This window comes from Capricornis sumatraensis, chromosome 16 (assembly GCF_032405125.1).
Source record: "Capricornis sumatraensis isolate serow.1 chromosome 16, serow.2, whole genome shotgun sequence".
NCBI classification, from domain to species: Eukaryota; Metazoa; Chordata; class Mammalia; order Artiodactyla; family Bovidae; genus Capricornis; species Capricornis sumatraensis.
In genome coordinates this window covers 52,839,616-52,859,125 of record NC_091084.1, presented here as the reverse complement: position 1 = coordinate 52,859,125, position 19,510 = coordinate 52,839,616, and the positions used below count along the sequence as shown (strand labels likewise).

Genomic DNA, 19,510 nt, shown 5'->3' with positions numbered 1-19,510 from the left:
ATGCTCTGGTGGAGATGGGAGTGCAATGGCTAGGGCTGGGCCACTCTGTAAAGGTTTTGCTGGTTGAGCGCTGGTGGGGAAGGAGCAGACAGCAGGCGGGCAGACAGGAGGCAGCTTGCTTTGTGCTGAGTCGTGGGGAGTCTAGGGTGGGAGGCTGCTGGCTGGGGGCTCAGACTTTGAGTGAGGCAGGGGGCTGGGCAGGAATTAGGGTAGGAGAGGAGAGGCGCAGGCAGCCCAGTATTGCATCCCTCCAAAGCCAGAGAGGATGCAGAGCTATCTTAAAACTTGAAGTGGGATGGGGCTTGGGGGCTAGATGGAGAGAACTAATGTTTACAGAGTGCCCTTTGTATTCTGGTGGCGGGGATGGGTCCAGGATCCTCTGTGGACACCAAACTCCAAGAAAGCTCAAGTCCCTTATTTCAGTTGCTCAGTTGTGTTCAACTCTTTGCGACTCTATGGACTGCAGCATGCCAGGTTTCCCTGTCCATCACCAATTCCCGGAGATTGCTCAAACTCATGTCTGTCAAGTCAATGATACAAGTCCTTTATAGAAAATGTCATAGTATTTGCATATAACCTCCCATGTGTTTACTTTAAATCATCTCTAGATTACTTACAGTACCTAATAAAATGTAAATGCTCTGTAAGTAGTTGTAAATACAATGTGAATACTATGTAAATAGTTGCAGCCAGTGGCAAATTCAAGTTTTGCCTTGTGGAACTTTCTGGATTTTGTTTTTTTCAAATATTTCCCATCCATGGTTGGTTGAATACATGGATGCAGAACCTGCAGATACGGAGGGCCAACTGTAGGTTTAAATCACCTTTAATCACCTCAACTATCCTTCAAGGAGCTAGCGCTGTTTTGTGGAGGGGAAACAGATGACACACTCAGGTGGTTTAATTGAAGGCAGTTTGATGAAGCAATGACTACAGAGGTGGGGTAGGATTAAGAGAACCAACAGGGCATGTGGAGGCACTTAAGACTAGCATCTGAGAGACCCGAGGAGCAAGGAGCGTGCTCCAGACCCTAGCTGGGGTTCTGGATGAGGGCTGCCCTACAGAGGCCATCAGAGGAGGTGGGGTGGGTGAGGGTGCCAGTACCCTGGGTCCTCTTACTTCTCATCACCCCCTCCCACCCTCACTGGCAGAACCAGATTGGAGGCCAGAGACTAAGGGAGCCTGTTGAAGCAGCACTGAACATCAGCCTTGGGGCCCAGAAAAGGGCAGGAAATGATGGAGAGTTGGAGGGACAAATGGATGATGGGAAACTGAAACCCAGAGAGGGTGCCCACTTGCCCAAGGTCACACAGCCAGTAGGTCTCAGAGCTGTAGCCAGAAGCCAGGCCCTGCCTCTGAACACCCACTTTGTCATGTCCAGTGGGGCATGGTGAGTGACCTAGTAATCTGCTCTTGGGCTCGAGCTGCTTCCCTGTCTGAGCAGCACTGGGGCTGCTGAAGAGTGTCATTCAGGCTATGGTGAACTTTGGGTTTAGGAAGTCCTAAGTGAAGGGAGACCTAAAGAGCCTCTTGATGAAAGTAAAAGAGGAGAGTGAAAAAGTTGGCTTAAAGGTCAACATTCAGAAAATGAAGATCATGGCATCTGGTTCCATCACTTCATGGCAAATAGATGGGGAAACAGTGGAAACAGTGTCAGACTTTATTTTTCTGGGCTCCAAAATCACTGCAGATGGTGATTGCAGCCATGAAATTAAAAGATGCTTACTCCTTGAAAGGAAAGTTATGACCAACCTAGACAGCATATTAAAAAGCAGAGACATTACTTTGCCAACAAAGGTCCATCTAGTCAAGGCTATGATTTTTCCAGTGGTCATGTATGGATGTGAAAGTTGGACTGTGAAGAAAGCTGAGTGCCAAAGAATTGATGCTTTTGAACTGTGGTGTTGGAGAAGACTCTTGAGAGTCCCTTGGACTGCAAAGAGATCCAACCAGTCCATCCTAAAGGAGATCAGTCCTGGGTGTTCATCAGAGGGACTGATGTTGAAGCTGAAACTCCAGTACTTTGGCCACCTGATGCAAAGAGCTGACTCATTTGAAAAGACCCTGATGCTGGGAAAGATTGAGGGCAGGAGGAGAAGGGGACGACAGAGGATGAGATGGTTGGGTGGCATCACTGACTTGATGGACATGGGTTTGAGTGAACTCTGGGAGCTGGTGATGGACAGGGAGGCCTGGCCTGCTGCGGTTCATGGGGTCGCAAAGAGTCGGACACGACTGAGCGAATGAACTGAACTGAACTGAACTGAAGGGACAGTTGGAGGAGCCAGTGAGGAGGCTGGTGTGGAGACCCAAGTGAGGGACAAGAAGGCCGCATCAGGGGTGGCTGGACATGTGAGTGGCATGGACGGGTCAGGGGAGGAGTGGCAGCGCCTGCCCCCGCCTCACCTGCCTGAGCTAGGGCCCGAGTTCCCATTGTCTGCCCACCTACGCAGGGACGTGTGATAACTTGAGATCCCCTCCAGGAGCACTCCTCCCTGATTCATCCCGCCTGGGGCTTCCACACTCCACAGCGCCCATCCATGGCACCCATAAGCCACCCCCTCAGACTATGGCCCCCCAGGAACAAAGTTATGTCACTGCTGCCTCATCTCTTAATAACATTATGGGCTGTCCACTGCCAAATTGGATTAAAGTCCTCCCATTTGAGACCTTTCTGCTGGAGCTTGATCTCAGTCCTTCTTGCTGCTCAGAGTCCAGTCCTTGGGCCTCCCTGGGAGATGAGTCAGTGAGACGGCCCCTCCTGGTGCTGGGGCGGTGAGGGGCCTTGGCCTAGCCAGCTCATCTGAGTGCCCTGTGCCAATGGGGACCCACTCTCAGCCTCTGCTGGGCCTCAGGCCGCTGACTCATTATCAGTGATAATTAGCATCTCCAGGGCACCCTTCCACCCCACTAAGTGCTTGACAGTCATTAGGTGCTATTGTGAGTGGCTGCATTGCCACCCCCAGCCCCAGGCTGCTCCTCCAGTACCAAGTGCCCTGGCCACAGACACACCGCTCCAGGCCCGGGGGAATCAAATGCAAGCAAAGAGAAAAGCAACACAAGAAGAAGCAGCCCACGGCCTACAGGCATGGAGAGCCCCACACAGAAACATCAAAATACACCAGGAAACAGTTTGGCCTGAATGCAAAAGAAACAGTGAACTGCAGTACCCTTGCATACAACCCAGGTGTACAGAGGCAGACACGCAACACAGATGTGGATTCAGCCCACGCACACAGAAACACTTGCACTCCGCATAAACACAGAATACCCCTCAGGTGGCCAGGTCAAGCTCCCTTGGACTCCCCACCTGTCCAGCATCTCTCACTCTGGGCTGTTGCATACGCTGTTCCTTTTGCCTGAAACACCTTTCCTCAATAGCCTCTCCCTTCATGGCTAACTCCTATCATTCTCCAGGTCTTGGTGGCCCTTCCATACTCCCCAGCTCCCCTCTGCCACATAGCATCACTAATGGTTTTCCAACCAGTTTTTACAAGTTTGGGGATGAAGGCTTTTTGCCTGTGCCGGGTGATGTGATGACTAAATTCTGAGTGGGCGATTAGGGCCGAGAAACTCTGGGAAGAGTGAGTCAGGAATAGCTGCGAGGCGCCCTGGCTACTCAGGGCCTGAACAGGCATTTAACATACCAGCCAGCATAGCCAGATGCCTTCTGCCTCATTTTTCAGATTCTGATTCCTTTTGCCTTTCTTCCAGGCTTGTTGCCTGACCCAGTTCCCTCCTTCCCAAAGCCGGCTCAGCCTCTTGCCACCTCTCTGAGCTCACTCACAGGCTCATTTGCCATCTTCACTTGAGTGTGCTCCACCTCCACTTCTAAGCCTAGTGAAAACCTCATTAATGAGGGCCTTGGGTCAGAGGCACATCCTCTGTGTATGGCTTCTTAACCCCCGCCATTTAGTGTGGGAAAGGGAGGTGGTGGAGACGAGTGATTATGAGCCCAAGCCTTGGGCACCGCCTCCTGCTTCAGCTTGCAACTCTTCCACTTCTTCGCTGCAGGACCTGTGCTGAGTTCTGCCACCTTTGTTCCCTCTTCTGTAAAAAGGGGACGATAATAGAGCCCACCTCGTTAGGGCTGCTGTGAGGATAAACTGAGACAAAGCATGTGATGCACCTGTGCTCAGTTCCGCTCCCTCCCCGGGGCCCGCGTGAGAGCAGGGGAGCTAATGAGATCAAGCCACGTGCAGCCAGGAGGTGCCTAGTGATAGGAACTGAGTGAAACCAGCATCTGTGGTGTGAGCACCTACTGTGCGCCTCCCGTTGCTGGCTTTCTGCACCTCCCTGCCTCAGTTTCCACACGGCTGCCAATTCTGCATGGTTTTTATACTATGGCCAGGAAGGTAGGGGTGTGACTTCCTTAAAAAATTCTTCACATCCATTTTATTGAGGTATAATTTACATACAGTAAAATCACCAATTTAAACGGTATGATTTGATGAGTTTTGGTGAATCTATACAGTCATATAACCATCATTATTTCAATCATGAGAAGATTATTTTTATCATCTCCTGAGACTTTCCCTGTGCCCTTTGCAGTCAGTACCCCTTGAGGGTGATGTCTTCCAGGGCTGTGAGAGGTGCTGGGTTTTCCTTGAGCTGATAGCCTGGGCACAGAGCGAGGACTGCTGGTGCATGCCGGGAGACACCGAGGAATGGCTTGCGCTCTTTCAGCCTTGGTTCCTGTGGACTGGTGAGGAGCCCAAGGCCAGGGGAGGGAAGGGATGGTCAGGCCACAGTGTCCTGACGGTCGGCTCTGGGTCTAAGGGCTGGGTCAGCTGGGAGTGGTGGCCTCAGAAATCCACAGTGTGGATGACAGAGATTAGGGAGTTGGTGTTCCCCAAAACCCTCCCCTCCTGGAATCAGATGTGCCCAGTGGCCCAGGTGGAAATGGTCACATATTGTTCAAGCAGGGGGTTCTGCAACATGATTCAACTTCTTATCTGCCCCACCAGGGGCCATAAACCCTCTGGGGACCAGAGATTCCCCTAAAAGAAGGGGGCTTTTTTGTTCCCCACTCTCAGAACCAAATATTAAAGCAATTATGTAACTAGCAATAAATTACTTAAAGTAGTGACTCACTCAGCTTAATTAGAGCACGAGCAGGGAGAGATTAAGGTATTTTTAGCACACACACCTCACTCCCTCCCGTGGAGGGAGGCCTCTGAGCAAGGTGGGGGTGGAGAAAAGACTGGGAGCTCATAGGAGGACCCCAGGTGTCTGCAAGGAGATGAAAGCTGATCCTCTGCCCACTAAGGTCCCAACGAAGAGAGGGCAAGTCAGAGCTGCAGCAGAAGGGATTCAGATGAGACTCAAGGAACACTTCTCAGTGGTGCTCCTTGAAGAGCTGGGACAGGTAAACTAGATTATGAGCTCTCTGAGGGCAGATACTATGTCTGTGAGCCCCTCTCCACCCAGAAACAGAATAAGAATGAGACTTGGGGTCAGACAGGGATTCCCAGGTGGTGCAGTGGTAAAGAATCCACCTGCTAATGCAGGAGATGCAAGAGGTGCAGGTTCAATCCTTGCATCAGGAAGATCCCCTGGAGTAAGAAATGGCAACCTACTCCAGTATTCTTGCCTGGAAAATCCCGTGGACAGAGGAACCTGGTGGGCTATAGTCTATGGGGCCACTGAGTTGGACACGACTGAGTGACTAACACACTTGGGGTCAGACAAGTCTTGGTTTGAATCCCACCTTTACTGGGTACTAGCTGTGTGGCCTTGGGCAGTTCCTTTATCACCCCCAAGCTTCTATTTTCTTCACTGTAAAAATGGGCATAATAATATCCCCCTTTGTATATATTGTAAGGATCAAATGGATTACTGTGACATGTGAAGCAAACCCCAGTACTGACTTTACAGGACCCAAACCTCCAAAAGGGCAGGAATTAAGTCTGTTTATGTAATGTATCCCAAGCTCCATTCACAGGGCCACACATAGTAGGCATTCAATAAATGCTTATTGAGTGAATAGATGTTAATTTCATTTCCATTCTCCAGATCCATACGGGCTCCTTGTTTTGAGGTTTTGTGAATAAAGGAACTTGGTGAGTAGAGGGCAGGGGTGCCTCACAGGTGGCATTTGGCCTTTCACTCTCAGGTAGAGAGTAACAGGTGACTTCCAACAGAAAAAAGGCAGACTTCCGGGGAGAGGCCTGGGAGGGTTCAGGACCACGGACAGCCCCAACCTGTGTGACCAGGAGACTTGCTGGGATGAAAGGGTCCACCATATGTGCCCTCCACAACCCCGGTGGGAGGAGCCAGCAGTCCAGTCTGACTGGGGTGACCAGGACCTTCACCCACCATCACTGGGAGTTCAGAGGAGGGGGGAGGGGGCAGTGTGGGGCATCCTGAACAGCCAGGCATCTGCAAAATGTGGTAGCAATTCTGACTCTGTCGGTGTTCTGGGGGGATTAAATGAGTTACTTCTTAGGAATGCCTGGCACGACTGCCTGGAGAGGGCACAACATGGGTTCACTTCCCTCCACCCCTTCTCAGCCCCTGTGGCATGAGGGACGTCCCCCTGCTCTGTTGAGGGCCTGGACATCTGCTCACAGGCCCCAGGGTGGGAACTTCCTATTCCGGCCTCCATTGACCCCTACCTCTGAGGCTGGGCTGAGATAGGCACACAGTAGGTGCAAAGGACAGCCTGGGGAACGGTCTGCCCTCCTCTTTCCTACCAGAGCATTGGGAAGCTGAGAGAAGGTCACAGATGACCCTCCCCCAGGCCCAGAGCCCCAAGGTTCCTGCCCCCAGTAACCACTCTGATCAGTTCTGACCAGCTCTCCTCACACCTCGCTGGCCTTCCAGGGCTCAGGCGATGAATTAGTGATGACAGCATCTCAGCATCACTATGACGACCAGGCATGTCCTTAGCCTCCAGTCAGAATGCATTGGCAGAGGCCAGAGACCCCTTTGACTCTGGGCTTTGGGACTGGTGTGTGTGTGTGACAGGGGCCAAAGGGGAGAGAGGGTGGGGCAGGACCGGACACGGGGCCTCCATCTGGAGAGGACTAGAGTTCATTCAGATTGTTAGCTCCACAGGGACCTTGGAGACAGCTGTTTCTCTCTGCTTCCTTTCTTATCTCTTTCTTTTCATTCTTCCCTCCCTCGTTGCTTCCTTCCATGTACCTAAGCCCCTTCTCTGTCCAAGGTCCTGAGCTGCCCACCACCTTCACACACACCCCTCAGTTGGGGAATGAGGCCCAGCCTGACCCTCACCCGTGGGAGCTCAGAGTGAGATGGGGACATAGACGCTTCCTGGTCTAGGCTCCAGAGGTGTGTTGGTCGCTGGTGGCTCTGTGGAGGGGGTGGTCCTGGCTTAGCCCTGCCAGGGTCTGTGCAAATGGCTTTGCAGAGGGGGTGATACCTTTTCCAGTCCTGTTGATTGAGGAGGGGATTTTTCCAATGGAGAGACAGAGGTCCAGGGAATTCCCTGGCAGTCCCTGGCAATGGTTAGGACTCAGTGCTTTCACTGCCAGGACCCTTAGTTCCCATTCTGCAAGTCACACCACTCAGCAAAAAAAGAGGAGAGAGAGAGGTCCAGAGGTGAACTGGTTAAACCATGAGGTATAAGCCCACAGGTGAAACATAAAGAGGGATGAGGGACTGATGAAAGTCCAGAAGAGCCTAAGTGTGGGGTCTGCCGCGGGGAGCACAGGAAGAATGGAGCCTGGGGAAGGACTGGGAAGGAGTGGATGCAGTGAGGAGTTTGCAGTCTGTCTCACAGGGGAAGAGGAGCCCCCGAGGAATGTTGTTGTTGCTTGTTCCCATCCTATTTTAGGGATGGGAAAACTGAGGCCCAGAGAGGGAAAGTGACTGGATTCAGCTCAGTGAGGTCCTCAGGGACAGTCCGAGACTATGGGCTCTGCTAGGGTCCACTGGCCCCCAGCTAGGGCTTCTTGCCCCAGACTTGCTAACCTAAATTTTCCCAAGTAACCACTACCTCCACTGGGTGGGGAGGCCCATGAGTGACTTTGCCCTCAGGTATAAGGAAATTTGCATAGGCATGGGTTGTGCTTATGGCCCTTCCTGCCTTGGAAGGATTGGGTGTGGGTGGGAGGATAGTGGGGGAGGGCATCCAGGTGAGGCCCTGGAGGAATTCAGGGGCTTGGGTAAGGTCAGCAAGAAATTAGAGTTAGAAATTGAATCAAGCTTGGGTCTTTGGGCTCCCAGCCCCACACAGTGCCACATCCCCTTACTTTATACTTTTAGGGATCTTCAGCTGAGTTGGGCGCTGATATAAGAGGTAAAGGCCTCTCTGAGCCCCTCATGATCCCCTAAGGGTTATTCCTGGTCCTGGCATCTGCTGAGGTTGGAACTCATCTGGGCTGAGAGGAGACATTTAGCTCCATTGTTCTGATGAAGACACTGAGGTCCCAAGGTAACAGTGACTCACTCAGTAACAGGTCAGAACCAGACTGGGCCTGACTGCCTGGCCCTTAGCTTGTCCACACTTCCCCCACCCAAAGCTGTCCCTTGTTTCTCTTCATCCTGCTGTGCAGCCTTGCTGGGCCTGCCAGCTTTGATGGATGGCCCCACGTCTCAGCCTCCCTTCCATTCCTTTCCGGATGCTGGGCTGTTAGCCTCCTAATCACCAGTCCTGCCTGTGGTTCGCCAAGCCATCCATCTCTCCACAAAACCTCACCCAGCGCAGGTGGGTTTTTTGGGGTGCAGCAGGTCCCCCTACTCTAAGGCCAAGCTGAAAGTGTGGCTGCAGGCCCTACTCCAGGGGAGTCAGGGGTCAGAAAGCTGTTTATACCCTGTTGCTAGAGGGCTAGAAATCCCCACCAGAACTTCCAAGGGAACTTATACATGCATACATGTGCATACACACATGTGAGCATACACACTTGCTCACAATAGCAGTATAAAAGCTTTCATGTATCAAAAAATACTATATGCTAAGCATTGTGCCAGAGCTCGGCAAGTATGATCTCATCCGGTTCGTTGATTACTGTTGATAACCCCAATGTACAGATAAGGAAACTGAGGCTCATAGAGTCACATATCCAGGAGATGGAGGAAATGGGATTTGAACCCAGGTCGTATTGGCTCACTTTTATATTTGCCACTTCTCTGTTCTACTGACTTATGCATACACACACGTGCACACACGCACATGAGCACATGCACACGTGCATGCACGAACACCAGCCTCCGTGTGGACCCCTGCCCCGCCTGTCTCCCCAGACCTGGTTCCCAAGGAGTAGAGAGAGTGCTGGGCTGAGGAAGAGATGAGGGGTCACTACTCATTGTCCACAGGCTGCCCCCAGACTCCCACCCTGACAGTGACACTGATCAGCCATGGAGGCTGCATGGAGGAGGCAGCCCAGGCAGTAGGAAGAGGAGGCTGAGAGGCAGCCGATTGATTGATTACCCCTGCAGCACTGCCTTCCAGGAACCTGGGCCCAGGGCAGTGTGGCGCCATGGGTCGATCATCCGGGATGCAGCCCAGGTTCCACATGCAGGGGGTGTGTATGTGGGGTGAGGCTGGCATGGGTCCCCTGCCTGCCCCCTTCCCCCTACTATGCTGACCCCACACCTTTCCCCTGCTCTCCCTGCTGCCCCCCACCATGGGCACTGCAGCTGGGAAACAAGCTACCTGTTCCCTGACACCTATGTGCACCCACTCCTGTGGGATTACTGTGCTCCAGAGGCTGATCCTAGGGTTGCTGCTTCGAGGTGAGGAGAGGTCAGGCAGGGAGGTCAGGGGCCAGGAGTTTCAGGGGGTTGGAGTGAGCCTTCATAGATCTTTATGGCCAATTTAATAAGATAATGAATGTAAAGTGCTTCGTACCACCAGGGCATGCAATAGGAGCTTAGTCTTTGCTGGTTCCTCCCGCACGAGTCTGCAGAGAGTGAGGCTGATGGGGGTGGATGGGGTGCCTCTGAGGGCACCTGAGGTCCCAGAGGGACTGTCGGGTGCCACTGACAGTGTTAACAATGGCAGGAACGATTTAGCTCTGAGAGAGAAAGAGGGAGAGAGATTAGTACCTGACAAGTGACAGTCTAGCCAAGCATTATCATCTTTCTGACACAGGGAGGGGAACAGCTGGTGCTGGGAGGAGTGGTTGGGAACCCTCTCCACCTTCCTACTGGGAAGAGCCCCTGAACAGGTCTGTGTTGCCCCCTTCCTGGATCTGCTTCCATTCTGGCAGAGGGACCTCCACCAGGCCCTCCAACTTGCACTGGTCCCCAAGAGACCTGGGTTCAAGTCCTGGTTCAGGCACCTGCTGGCAGGTCATTTTCCATCTGTCTTCTCTGTGGCAGGCTGCTCCAGGGGCCTCTGTCTTCTCATCTGTGGCAGGTCCCCAAGAGGATTAAATGAGATGTCACCTGTCCAGTGCCTGCCATTTCCCTCCCCACAAAAGGCCATGCCCCCTGGGTTCCCCAGAGCCTGCCTTCCCTGTTCACCGCCCCAAGAGCCACAGCTGTGGTCCATCTCTACCCTGGACGCCATCCGCTCCACCTTGGGTCCCCACTGTCCTGACACAGGGCCTGTTGTTGAGGAAGAAGGTAGTAAGGGGATCCCATGGCAGGCTCTGTCATCTTCTCTCTCACTCTGGGGAGAAGAGCGGGAGGACAGTGGACCTCTCTGTACTGACGGTGACTCCATGGGTCACCAAGGCCCGGTGTGACTCCGACGGGTGTTGGCACAGGGCTCAGGACTGGGATTCCCAGGGCCTGACTTCCTACTGTTCCGGACGCTGCCTTACTGTACGAGCTTGGGCACGACCTGTCCTGGGGGGTGGGGTAAGAGAGACACGGAACCTCTCTGACCAGCCTCTCTTCTGGGTCTGTGCCCGCATGATTCTGTGTGCTGGGGGAGAGGCTGGGTGGTGAGGCGGTGGTACAGGGCTGGTGACCTCCATGCCACAGATGGGCAGCCCCAGGAGGAGGGGCTCGGGACTGGGGCCAGCCTAGGACTCCTGTGGTCCCGGCGCCTTTCGTCCCCATACCGCCTCTGCCGCTGTCTGCTCTGCCCCCGGGCCCGTTGCCCCCACGCCCCAACCTGCTCCTCCATTCCTAGTCCTGTCTTCCTTTTTATGTCTCTGTATTGCCTTCTGCCTCGGGCTTATCTCCTCCTGTCGCACTTCCATCCATCTCTGTCATTCCCCTGTGGCTGCCTCCTGCTCCCTGGCACGCCCTTTCCCCCCGCAGGAGTTGGGCTCGTCTGAGAGTCAGTTCCTCTCTACGCTTGCGCTTGCGTGTCTCGGTGGTCTGAGTCTCAGCGCTCGTCTTCCTGCGCCTTCCCGAGTCTCCCTCTCTCTGATGGTGCCTTGTGCTGCCTCTGAAGCCCCTTAGTCTGTCTCTGTAAGTCTCTCTCTGGCTTCGTCTCTGGCTCTCTGTCTCTTAGGATCCACCTGGTCCTGTCTTCTCGGCCTCCCTTCCTCCCCTCGCAAGCCCAGCCAGAGCAGCGGGTACAGCCCTCCAGCCTGGAAAGCGGGGTGGTACACCCTCCCGCTCTCTCGTGCTGGTTGCCTTCGAGGCCCCTGACAATTGCCCTCCGCCCCACACCACTCAGGGCCTCGTTGCTAGGCCTTGGGCTGGCAGCACCTGGCTTCCATAGCGACGGGTGCCTAGAAACAAAATGCCACGTCTGCCGGTCCCACACGGAGTCTTGGCAGATCGAGCTCCTTTCGATCAATCAGGACAGGAAACGTGGCCGTCTCTGGGCTGCCTCCAGCTTGAAGAGGCGAGGAGACCACAGTCTCTGCCTTCTGGAACTTGGGAGCCACTGGGGTGAGAGGAACTGCTCCAGCGTGGTCCTGAAGTCAAAGAGGGAGCCCTCTCCCCTCTGGGCTCTTCTCAGAGGCATGCATTTGCAAGGGGCTGGGTTTGGGTCAGTGTTCTACTATTTCTAGCTATGTGACTTTAGACAAATGGCCTCCTGTCCTGCGACCGCGGTTTTATCAACTGTAAAGTTGAACTAATAATATAATGATGATTAAATAAAAGAATCACTTGTGTGGGCCTGGCACTTAGTAGGTAGTCCCTGACGGCATTGTCGTTCCTGCCCCTTCAAAGTTGTCTCAGATTTAATTAGCAGAGATGAGGGCGATGGAACTTTAGGCATGGATAGTGGTGTGAACAAAAGGTGGAGGCTGGAAGGCAAGTGTAGGGGCTCACAGGGGCCCTCTCCTCACCAGTATTCACAGAGACGCAGCCCACAGACCAGCAAGCTCTGAGGGCCGTAGAAACCCTGGAGCTTGAGTCCTAGAGTCTCGGTGTTATAGGCAGTTAGGATAATAGAGTGTTAGGATCTTGGGCTCCAACATTCTCAGGGCTCCAGGCTCTCAAATTCATAGGGTGTAAAAAGCACAGATTTTTCTAATAAAGGATCTGCAATAGAAACTCTGATTTTCTTATATCACAAAGCTCTGGGAGTTCTTGGAAACTGTAAGCCACAAACTGGGTCTCCCTCTATGACTGTCTGAACAGGCAGAGAGTTTTCACAGCATGGGGCTTTGGGTCCCTGTGGCTTAGAATTTCTTGTGCCTTGGCACCCCTCATGGGCTCAGCTCTGAGCAGTCCTGGTGTGTGTGTGTGTGTGCCCACGTGCATGGGGCACTGGGGTCAGTGACCAACTGCAGCCCAAGGCACCTCTGGAGAAAGGCCAGCCCAGGAATAGCTGGTGAAGGAAAGCTGGGCAGCTCGTGCGCAGCAGCTGTCCAAGTGGTGCTGGCTGGATCTCTGAAAGCCACCCTTGGCCGAGGACCTGCTTGCCTTCATCCACCCAGCCTGCCCAACAGGGCTCAGGAGGAAGCATCCCATGGGACATCCTAGGGTTGGAGTTATAGCAGCTCCTTGAGGTCCTGCAGACTGAAGGGCAGGAGGCACCTGTAAGGGGAAGAAATGGGGTAAGTGGGAGCTTGGGGAATGAGAGAAAAAGTGAAATCAGTGGGGGGATAGTGCCCAGTGGAGACTACAGTAGTGATTCTCAGCACCGCACTCTCTCTGCATTGCCCCAGGCTCCTGGGTTGGGTGGTTTGGGTTGGGGGAGCCTAAGCACCCTGAACCCACCTGCCTATAGTAGCCTGGGGTAGTCTCAGAGGAATGAGCTCCTTTTCCCACCTCTGCCCAAAGCTGGAAAGGCCGGTGGAGCTACTCAGAAAGCTGGAATCTGCCTTTCCTTTTGCTCATCTTCCCAGTTTCCATGGGAATCATGGCTCAGGATGACCAGGATTTGATGGGATGGTGCTGTGGGAGGAGTCAGCGTCAGGCAGAGCCATCCCACATGGGCAGGAGTCTGCTGCCAGGAAAGCGAGCTCCCCATCCCTGGGAGCATGCAAGCAGAGGCTGGATTGCCAGCCTCTGGATTGCCTCAGGGTGACTTCAGAAAGGAGCTTGAGTGGGGAAAGGTGGGCTTTGTATGATTGGCCCAGGGGGCCACCTCTTCTAGACATCCCTGTGCTTCATTAAGGCGGGGCCACCATCTGACCCCATCCCCTGCTCCTGCTCTGTGTGCCTGGCCCTGGGCCGGAAACAGACATGGACACAGACACATGGAGCTGAATTAGACCCCAGTCTCTTTCGGGTCTGGTGGGAGAGGCACTTAAGGAAACAAATACAGCTGGGCAAGTCCTTCAAAAGTGGCAGATCAGGTAGGGTGGAAGTTTCTACCACTGATTCCTACAGTCCACAGATGTCTTTTTGAGCAATTCCTCTGGGTCAAGCCTTGTTCTAGGTGTGGAGCCACAGCAATGAGCAAAACAGAAAGAGAGCCCTGTCCCCTGGAGCTGACAGCATAGTGCCTGGCGAAAGGACAGAGGTGCTGGTTGGAGGATTGGTGAGTGGTGAGGGGTGTGGCCAGAAGACAGGGTGGGTGGAGAATGAAAGGATGGTTTGGAGGTGGGGTTAAGGAAGATGAAGGCCAGGACCAGAGCTCCAACTTTATCCATGTGGCCGTGGGTGAGGAAGAGTCAGACTTGAGGGACGAAAAGATCACTCCAGCAGATACGAACATCGGAGAGAAGAAGACACAGTCGTCCCCAAAGGAGGCACTAATGGGCAGCTGTGCCCATTAGTGTTCCTTGTGCTGGAGCCATGTGAGCACGTGTAAAGGGATGAGTCTGTGTATAGGAGTATGTGTGTGTGTGTAGGAGTGATGGGAGTGTGTATGTGTATCTATAAAAAGATAGTAATTGTATAGGTGATTGTGTGTCTCCTGGGACAGCTTTGTGTGGCAGAAGACTCTTGGGGTTTGTAGAAAATAGGGGGCAGATTCCGAGGTGTGCCAAGGCCCAAGTCCCCTGGACCTCAGTCCATATACGAGTTGGCAGGTCCTGGACTAGTCTAGACTAGAATCCTCCAGGTTCCCTTCCCCCTCTAAGGTCATGGAGCTGGCCATCTGCTGCAGAGAAGACAGATGTGTATGCAAATAACATGGGGATGGATGAGACCTGTGGTTGACCACCCCCCCACCCCTTGTCCCTTGAGCCTGGGTTCACTCAGCTTGTGTTCTTTCCCACTCGGAGCTGCTGTGGGGGCTCTGGGAGCTGGCCCTGCCCACTCTGAACCCAGATCCACATTGTCCCCAGCACCTGCCTGTGGCCAGATCCTTTCTCTGTAGGGGTCACCCCCACATCTGGGGCCAGTGCCTGTGGACACTCACAGCTGACCTGGGCTAGTGGACATGAGCAGCACCTCTGTTAAGTGTGAATTTGAAAACACACAGACTCACACATTTGCACATACATTTATACATGAATGCATCTATGGGCCATATATGGACACTTGTGCACACACACAACTGTACATATATACATGCATGTGTTCATATACACTCATACCTGTGCACACATACCTGTCTGCATACACATATAGGCATATTTCTGTAGACACACATCTCTGTACACATACAGGAGTTAGGCTCTACTGTGGAAGCACTGCACATCCTTACAGACACAAAGTTACAAACCCGTACTCTGCCTCTTCTGCCCTCACCCACATCATGCTCACAGCCTGTGTGCACACACACACTGTGTGCACACACCAGGGCTAACCAAGGGTGGCTCACCAGGGTATGCCCTCTCTGGGCTGAAGCACTGAGGGCGGGCTCTAGCTGGATGCACAACCTGCAGGGATGTCAGTTTCTCCAAGATGCCTCTTGGATTGTCCCCTGGCAGGGTCCCGGGAGTGGTGGAGCTCCCTTTAAGTCCATGGGCTCCATCTCTAGTCACAGAGAGACTGAGCCTCGCACACTGCCTCCTGAGAAGCCCCCATGTTGGGATCTGGCCCTTGCTCACAATCCTTGGGCCTAGCATGACCAGGCAGGCTTACCTGCTCCAGAGAGCTGCCTTCTGCTGGCTAGGCCTCCCTGGACACTGCCTTCCTCCACCTGAACTGCCCGAGTCCTCAGAGAGAACCAGGCCAAACTTCACAGGGCCAGATCCCTGCCTGAGGTCATCCAGCACTTTGGACAGGGCTCAGCTTGAACCTGGGGCTTCCAGGAGTCTGACCACACTCAGCAACCAGAGGATAGATGCATGTCAGGTGCACAGATGGGCTCCTGGAAGCCGGACACATGGTCAAGGGGGATGGGAGCAGATTTGGGGTCTATTGAGGGTCTGCTGGCATCACACCCTGAAATAGAGAGATGGAGAGTAACAAAGTCTGCTCTTCAGACCCGCAGTGTCCAGAGAGGGGTCATTATTAGGAATAGAGACGGGCTGGTTGGACAAGGCCCAAGGTTGAGAGGCCCAGTACTCAGACTGACAGGCTCTCAGCTGAGAAATGTTGTCCTAACATACCCAGTCTGAAGTAGCTGGGTCCCTGGACAGCTTAGTGTGACCTGTAAGGTGGAGAGATGAAAAGAGGTGGCTGCGGGTCTGGGTTAGGCATCCCTAAAACTGAGCTTCCACATGGCAGAGGTGGGATAGGGCTCAGGGCCTGGGAGTATAGGACCCTGAGTGCATTCTTGGGGACAACAGGAGAGCTGGGAAAATTAGATTTTTCTCTCGTGCCATTCCTTAAGAGACAGCATGAATATAAAGCACAGATTGGAGCCAGATGGCCTAGGTTTGACTTTTGGCTCTACTACTTAATAACTCTGTGACTGTGAGCAAATTACTTAGTTTCTCTGTGCCTCAGTTTTCCTTATCTGTTAAATGTGACTAATAATGGGTCCTGCCTTCTAGTACTGTTGAGAAGACAAACTATGAAGCATAGAGTGAGTGCTCAGCAAATGTTAAAGCCCAAGAGATGCTGGCTGTGCCAGGCCAGGGTTGGCCCTTGACTCTGGAGTCTGAGATATCCTCTCCTGAAGAACAAATAGCTCTGGCCTGTGGCTGTAACAGATGTCTCCTGGATACCTTGTCCTACCTGTACTGTCTGGAGCCCAGGATTGAGTTGATAATAGATGCTCAGGATTTACCAAGAGATTTGTGTACTGGTTTCAGACTCAGTCCTTATAATAGCCCTTACATTGGTCACCCCCTTAACAGAGCAAGAAGCTGAGGCCAGAAAAAGAATGGAGGCTTTCTCTTTTTGGTCAGAACCTTTGCACATCTTAGCCCATGCAATATTTTCTACAACATTAGTAAGTAGGACAAGTCGCCCCCAGTCTGAAGATGCAGTAACAAACACTGACTTGGCCTGGATTACTTGGTGACAAAGGAGTTTCCCACCCCTCCCTGTGCCCCTAGACATGACTCCTAGTAAAGATACAGGAAGGGGGACCCAGAGGACTAAGGTAGCATCCAGGGAAGGCCTACTGAAGGAAGTGGCATCCAACTGGCCCCTGAAAGATAAGCAGGCCCAGAGGGCATTGGGGTTGGGGTGGTTGAGTGAAGGCCACAAGGTGAGAATGAGTCAGTCACCCAGCTGAATAGAGAAGGCAGTGTAAATTTAAGGAATGGTGGTGAGAGGGTCAAAGCGGAAACAAGTTGGCTCTAAGTTACAGAGGGTCTGCCATGTCAGACTGAGGGTTTGGGCTTTACTGTGCTGCCAGCAGGGAATCACTGAAGGTGTGTGAGCAGGGGAGGAGGCATGTCCAGAGCTGGACCACAGAAAGAGAGGTGGGAGAACTCTTGGCTTCCCCTGAGCTGGTGGCACAGCTGGGGCTCTGCCCAGCCTGTGTGCCTGGTGCCTGGACTGTGTCCAGGACTAGGTTCAATGACTCAACCTTGAGGAAATCACTCCCTAGGGAGAAAGGACCCAGATGAATCAGCCCAGTAAGGTGGGGAGCTGGGAACCTGGGGGTTCACTGAGTCACCCTCCAAGAGGGGCCAGGGGGTGGGGGATAAGGGGAGAGTTGCAGAAAGAGGGGACTGCAGTGCAGTGGAAAGGATTCAGGTCAGACCACAGCGAGGGCTGTCAGGGGACTCTGGCTGCCTTCCCACCATTGTGGGGTTGATTCTCCTGGCAGGCTTGTGAAAGAGATGGGAAAACTGAAGCCCAGAGACCAACTGGGGAGGGGATCTGAGCAAGGTCACGCAGTAAGCAGCCAGCTGGCAAAGGCGAAGAAAGACCCAAGAGCACCCTCCAGTCCAGACACGTCCCACCTCCTCAGCCGTCCTCGTGCCAAGCGGAGGCTAGGAATGGGGTGGGTCCAGGCAGGGAGTTGGCCCAGGTGACTCCTTCCCCCTCGAAACCCCCACACACCCCGCGCAGATGTCTAATCGGGCCGGGCCGCGCCGCCGCGATGGGACAGCAGAGGGCGCAGGAGCGTCACGGCTGCCGCAGGCGCCTGAGCACAGAGGCCGCTCTGCGGAGAACTGCGCTTCGAGCTCGCCAAGTCCCACCGCGGAACCGTGGACTGTGTGGCCCTGGGGCCTGCATCCTCTCCGGCTTCCGGGGACGCTCACGCAGACCTACCTGACCAGTGCTGAGGGCCCAGTGCCCCTACCCTCGATTCAGGAATGGTGCGCCTATCTGTGCGCTCGCATGTCAGTGCGCACGTGTCTCCCTCCCAGATTTGCTACCTCCCAGAGCCTGTCCGACTCTGAGCGACCTCTAAAATTTTCCCTCATTCCCCTCTTTTTCCTGGAAGAAGAGCAAGCCCAGGATTCCGTGTGTTGTGCCAGTGGTCCCTTCCCTTCTATCTCCCCTTGCGGACCGCCCTCCACTCCCTCACTGCACTAGTCTCTCTGCCTTGGGGCTGTGGCCCGGCTCCAGGACTTTATAAGTAAGTGGTGGGGGAAGGATGTGATCATACAGGAGAGGGGCTCAGAGAGGCGACCCCTGAGAGATAGTGAAAGGAGTAGCGGTGGAGCAGAAGGGAGCGAAGGCGGAAAGCCGGCTACCTGGAGGGGGATCCCAGTAGCGGACCAGCTGGAAGAATCTTGAGAGCGCAGAGATAAGGGAAGTGACAGCTGGTGGGGGGCTCTGATGGGGGTCCGAAGATCGGACAAGCAGAGAGGTGCCGTTCACGGAAGCGCGGAGGTGGGCGGGGCCGGGGCGGTCGAGGGGGCGGGGACGTGGGCGGTTCTGGGCGGGGCCCGGCGGTCGAGGGGCGGGAAGTGGGCGGTTCGGGGCGGGGCCGGGGCGGACACTCGCGCGGACCCGGCGAAGCTGTCGCGGACGCGCCGACCGAGCGCAGCGGCCGGGCCGGCGGGCGGGCGGGCGGCTGCGAGCATGGTCCTGGTGCTGCACCACATCCTCATCGCTGTTGTCCAATTCTTCAGGCGGGGCCAGCAGGTCTTCCTCAAGCCGGACGAGCCGCCGCCGCCGCCGCAGCCATGCGCCGACAGCCTGCAGGTAGGGAGCAGGGGCCCGCTCTGGGCACGAGGGGAACCGGGTGCTGGGTGAGCGCCCGGCCGGGTCCTCCGCTGAGCGTGCTGTCGCCGGCCTCATGGTCCACCCTGCTGGAAACCCCCACCCTCACCCCCGCCTCAGTTGTGAGTCCCACTTCTGTGCTGGGACTGCAGCCCATACCCAGAGACCTTGAATGCCCAGTTCACAGTTCAAAACCTCATGCCAGACTCTGAACCTGTTTCAGATCTGGGACTCCACCCCAAGCACTGAACTCCCAACCCAGAGTGGGACCCCCTGGCACACCCAAGAATTCTGCCGGAGCCTGGAACCCCCTGACTCGCATAATAGTAGAGGACCCCTGCCCATACCCCTGGACCCCCAGTATATTTTCAGATTCCAGATACACCCAGAACACCTGAATCCTAACTTTCAGCCAGGACCCCACCTCAGAGCTGGAACCTCACCTCATGCCCCTGAGCCCCTACTCCACAGCCTTATCTATGCCAGCATCCAGGTTCCTGCTCAAACATCTGGTCTCAGTCCTCACACGGGACCCCACCCCTGAGTCTAAATGCCCTTTCCATCTTGGTTTCTCTCTCCTTCTCTGCAGGATCCCCCTCCCACTCTGTTCCTGCTTTCCCTCCTCCCTCCTGTGTAAGAGATCTTAGTCTTTTCTGGCTTGTCTCACCCTCTCCTCTTGTTTCTCTCTGGGTATGTTGGCTCCAGTTTATTCTCTGGTTTCTTTTCTGGCTTCTCCGAGTCTTTCTGGGCATTGTGTCTCTCTCTGCCCCTCTGT

At 54.3% G+C, this 19,510-nt stretch overlaps 1 protein-coding gene across 2 annotated transcripts in view; it reads left to right on the top strand.

Annotated features, from left to right (window-relative positions):
* PDE2A (phosphodiesterase 2A) overlaps positions 1–19,510 on the top strand; it is a 94,832-nt gene that overhangs the window by 8,848 nt on the left and 66,474 nt on the right. The window contains exon 2 of one of the 2 annotated variants that reach the window (XM_068989401.1): positions 18,645–18,717. In XM_068989401.1, the coding sequence (XP_068845502.1) occupies positions 18,645–18,717 (73 nt within the window). Of the gene's footprint in view, positions 1–18,571; positions 18,718–19,510 lie in introns of those variants that run through there. The other variant, XM_068989402.1, reaches the window with a different exon arrangement.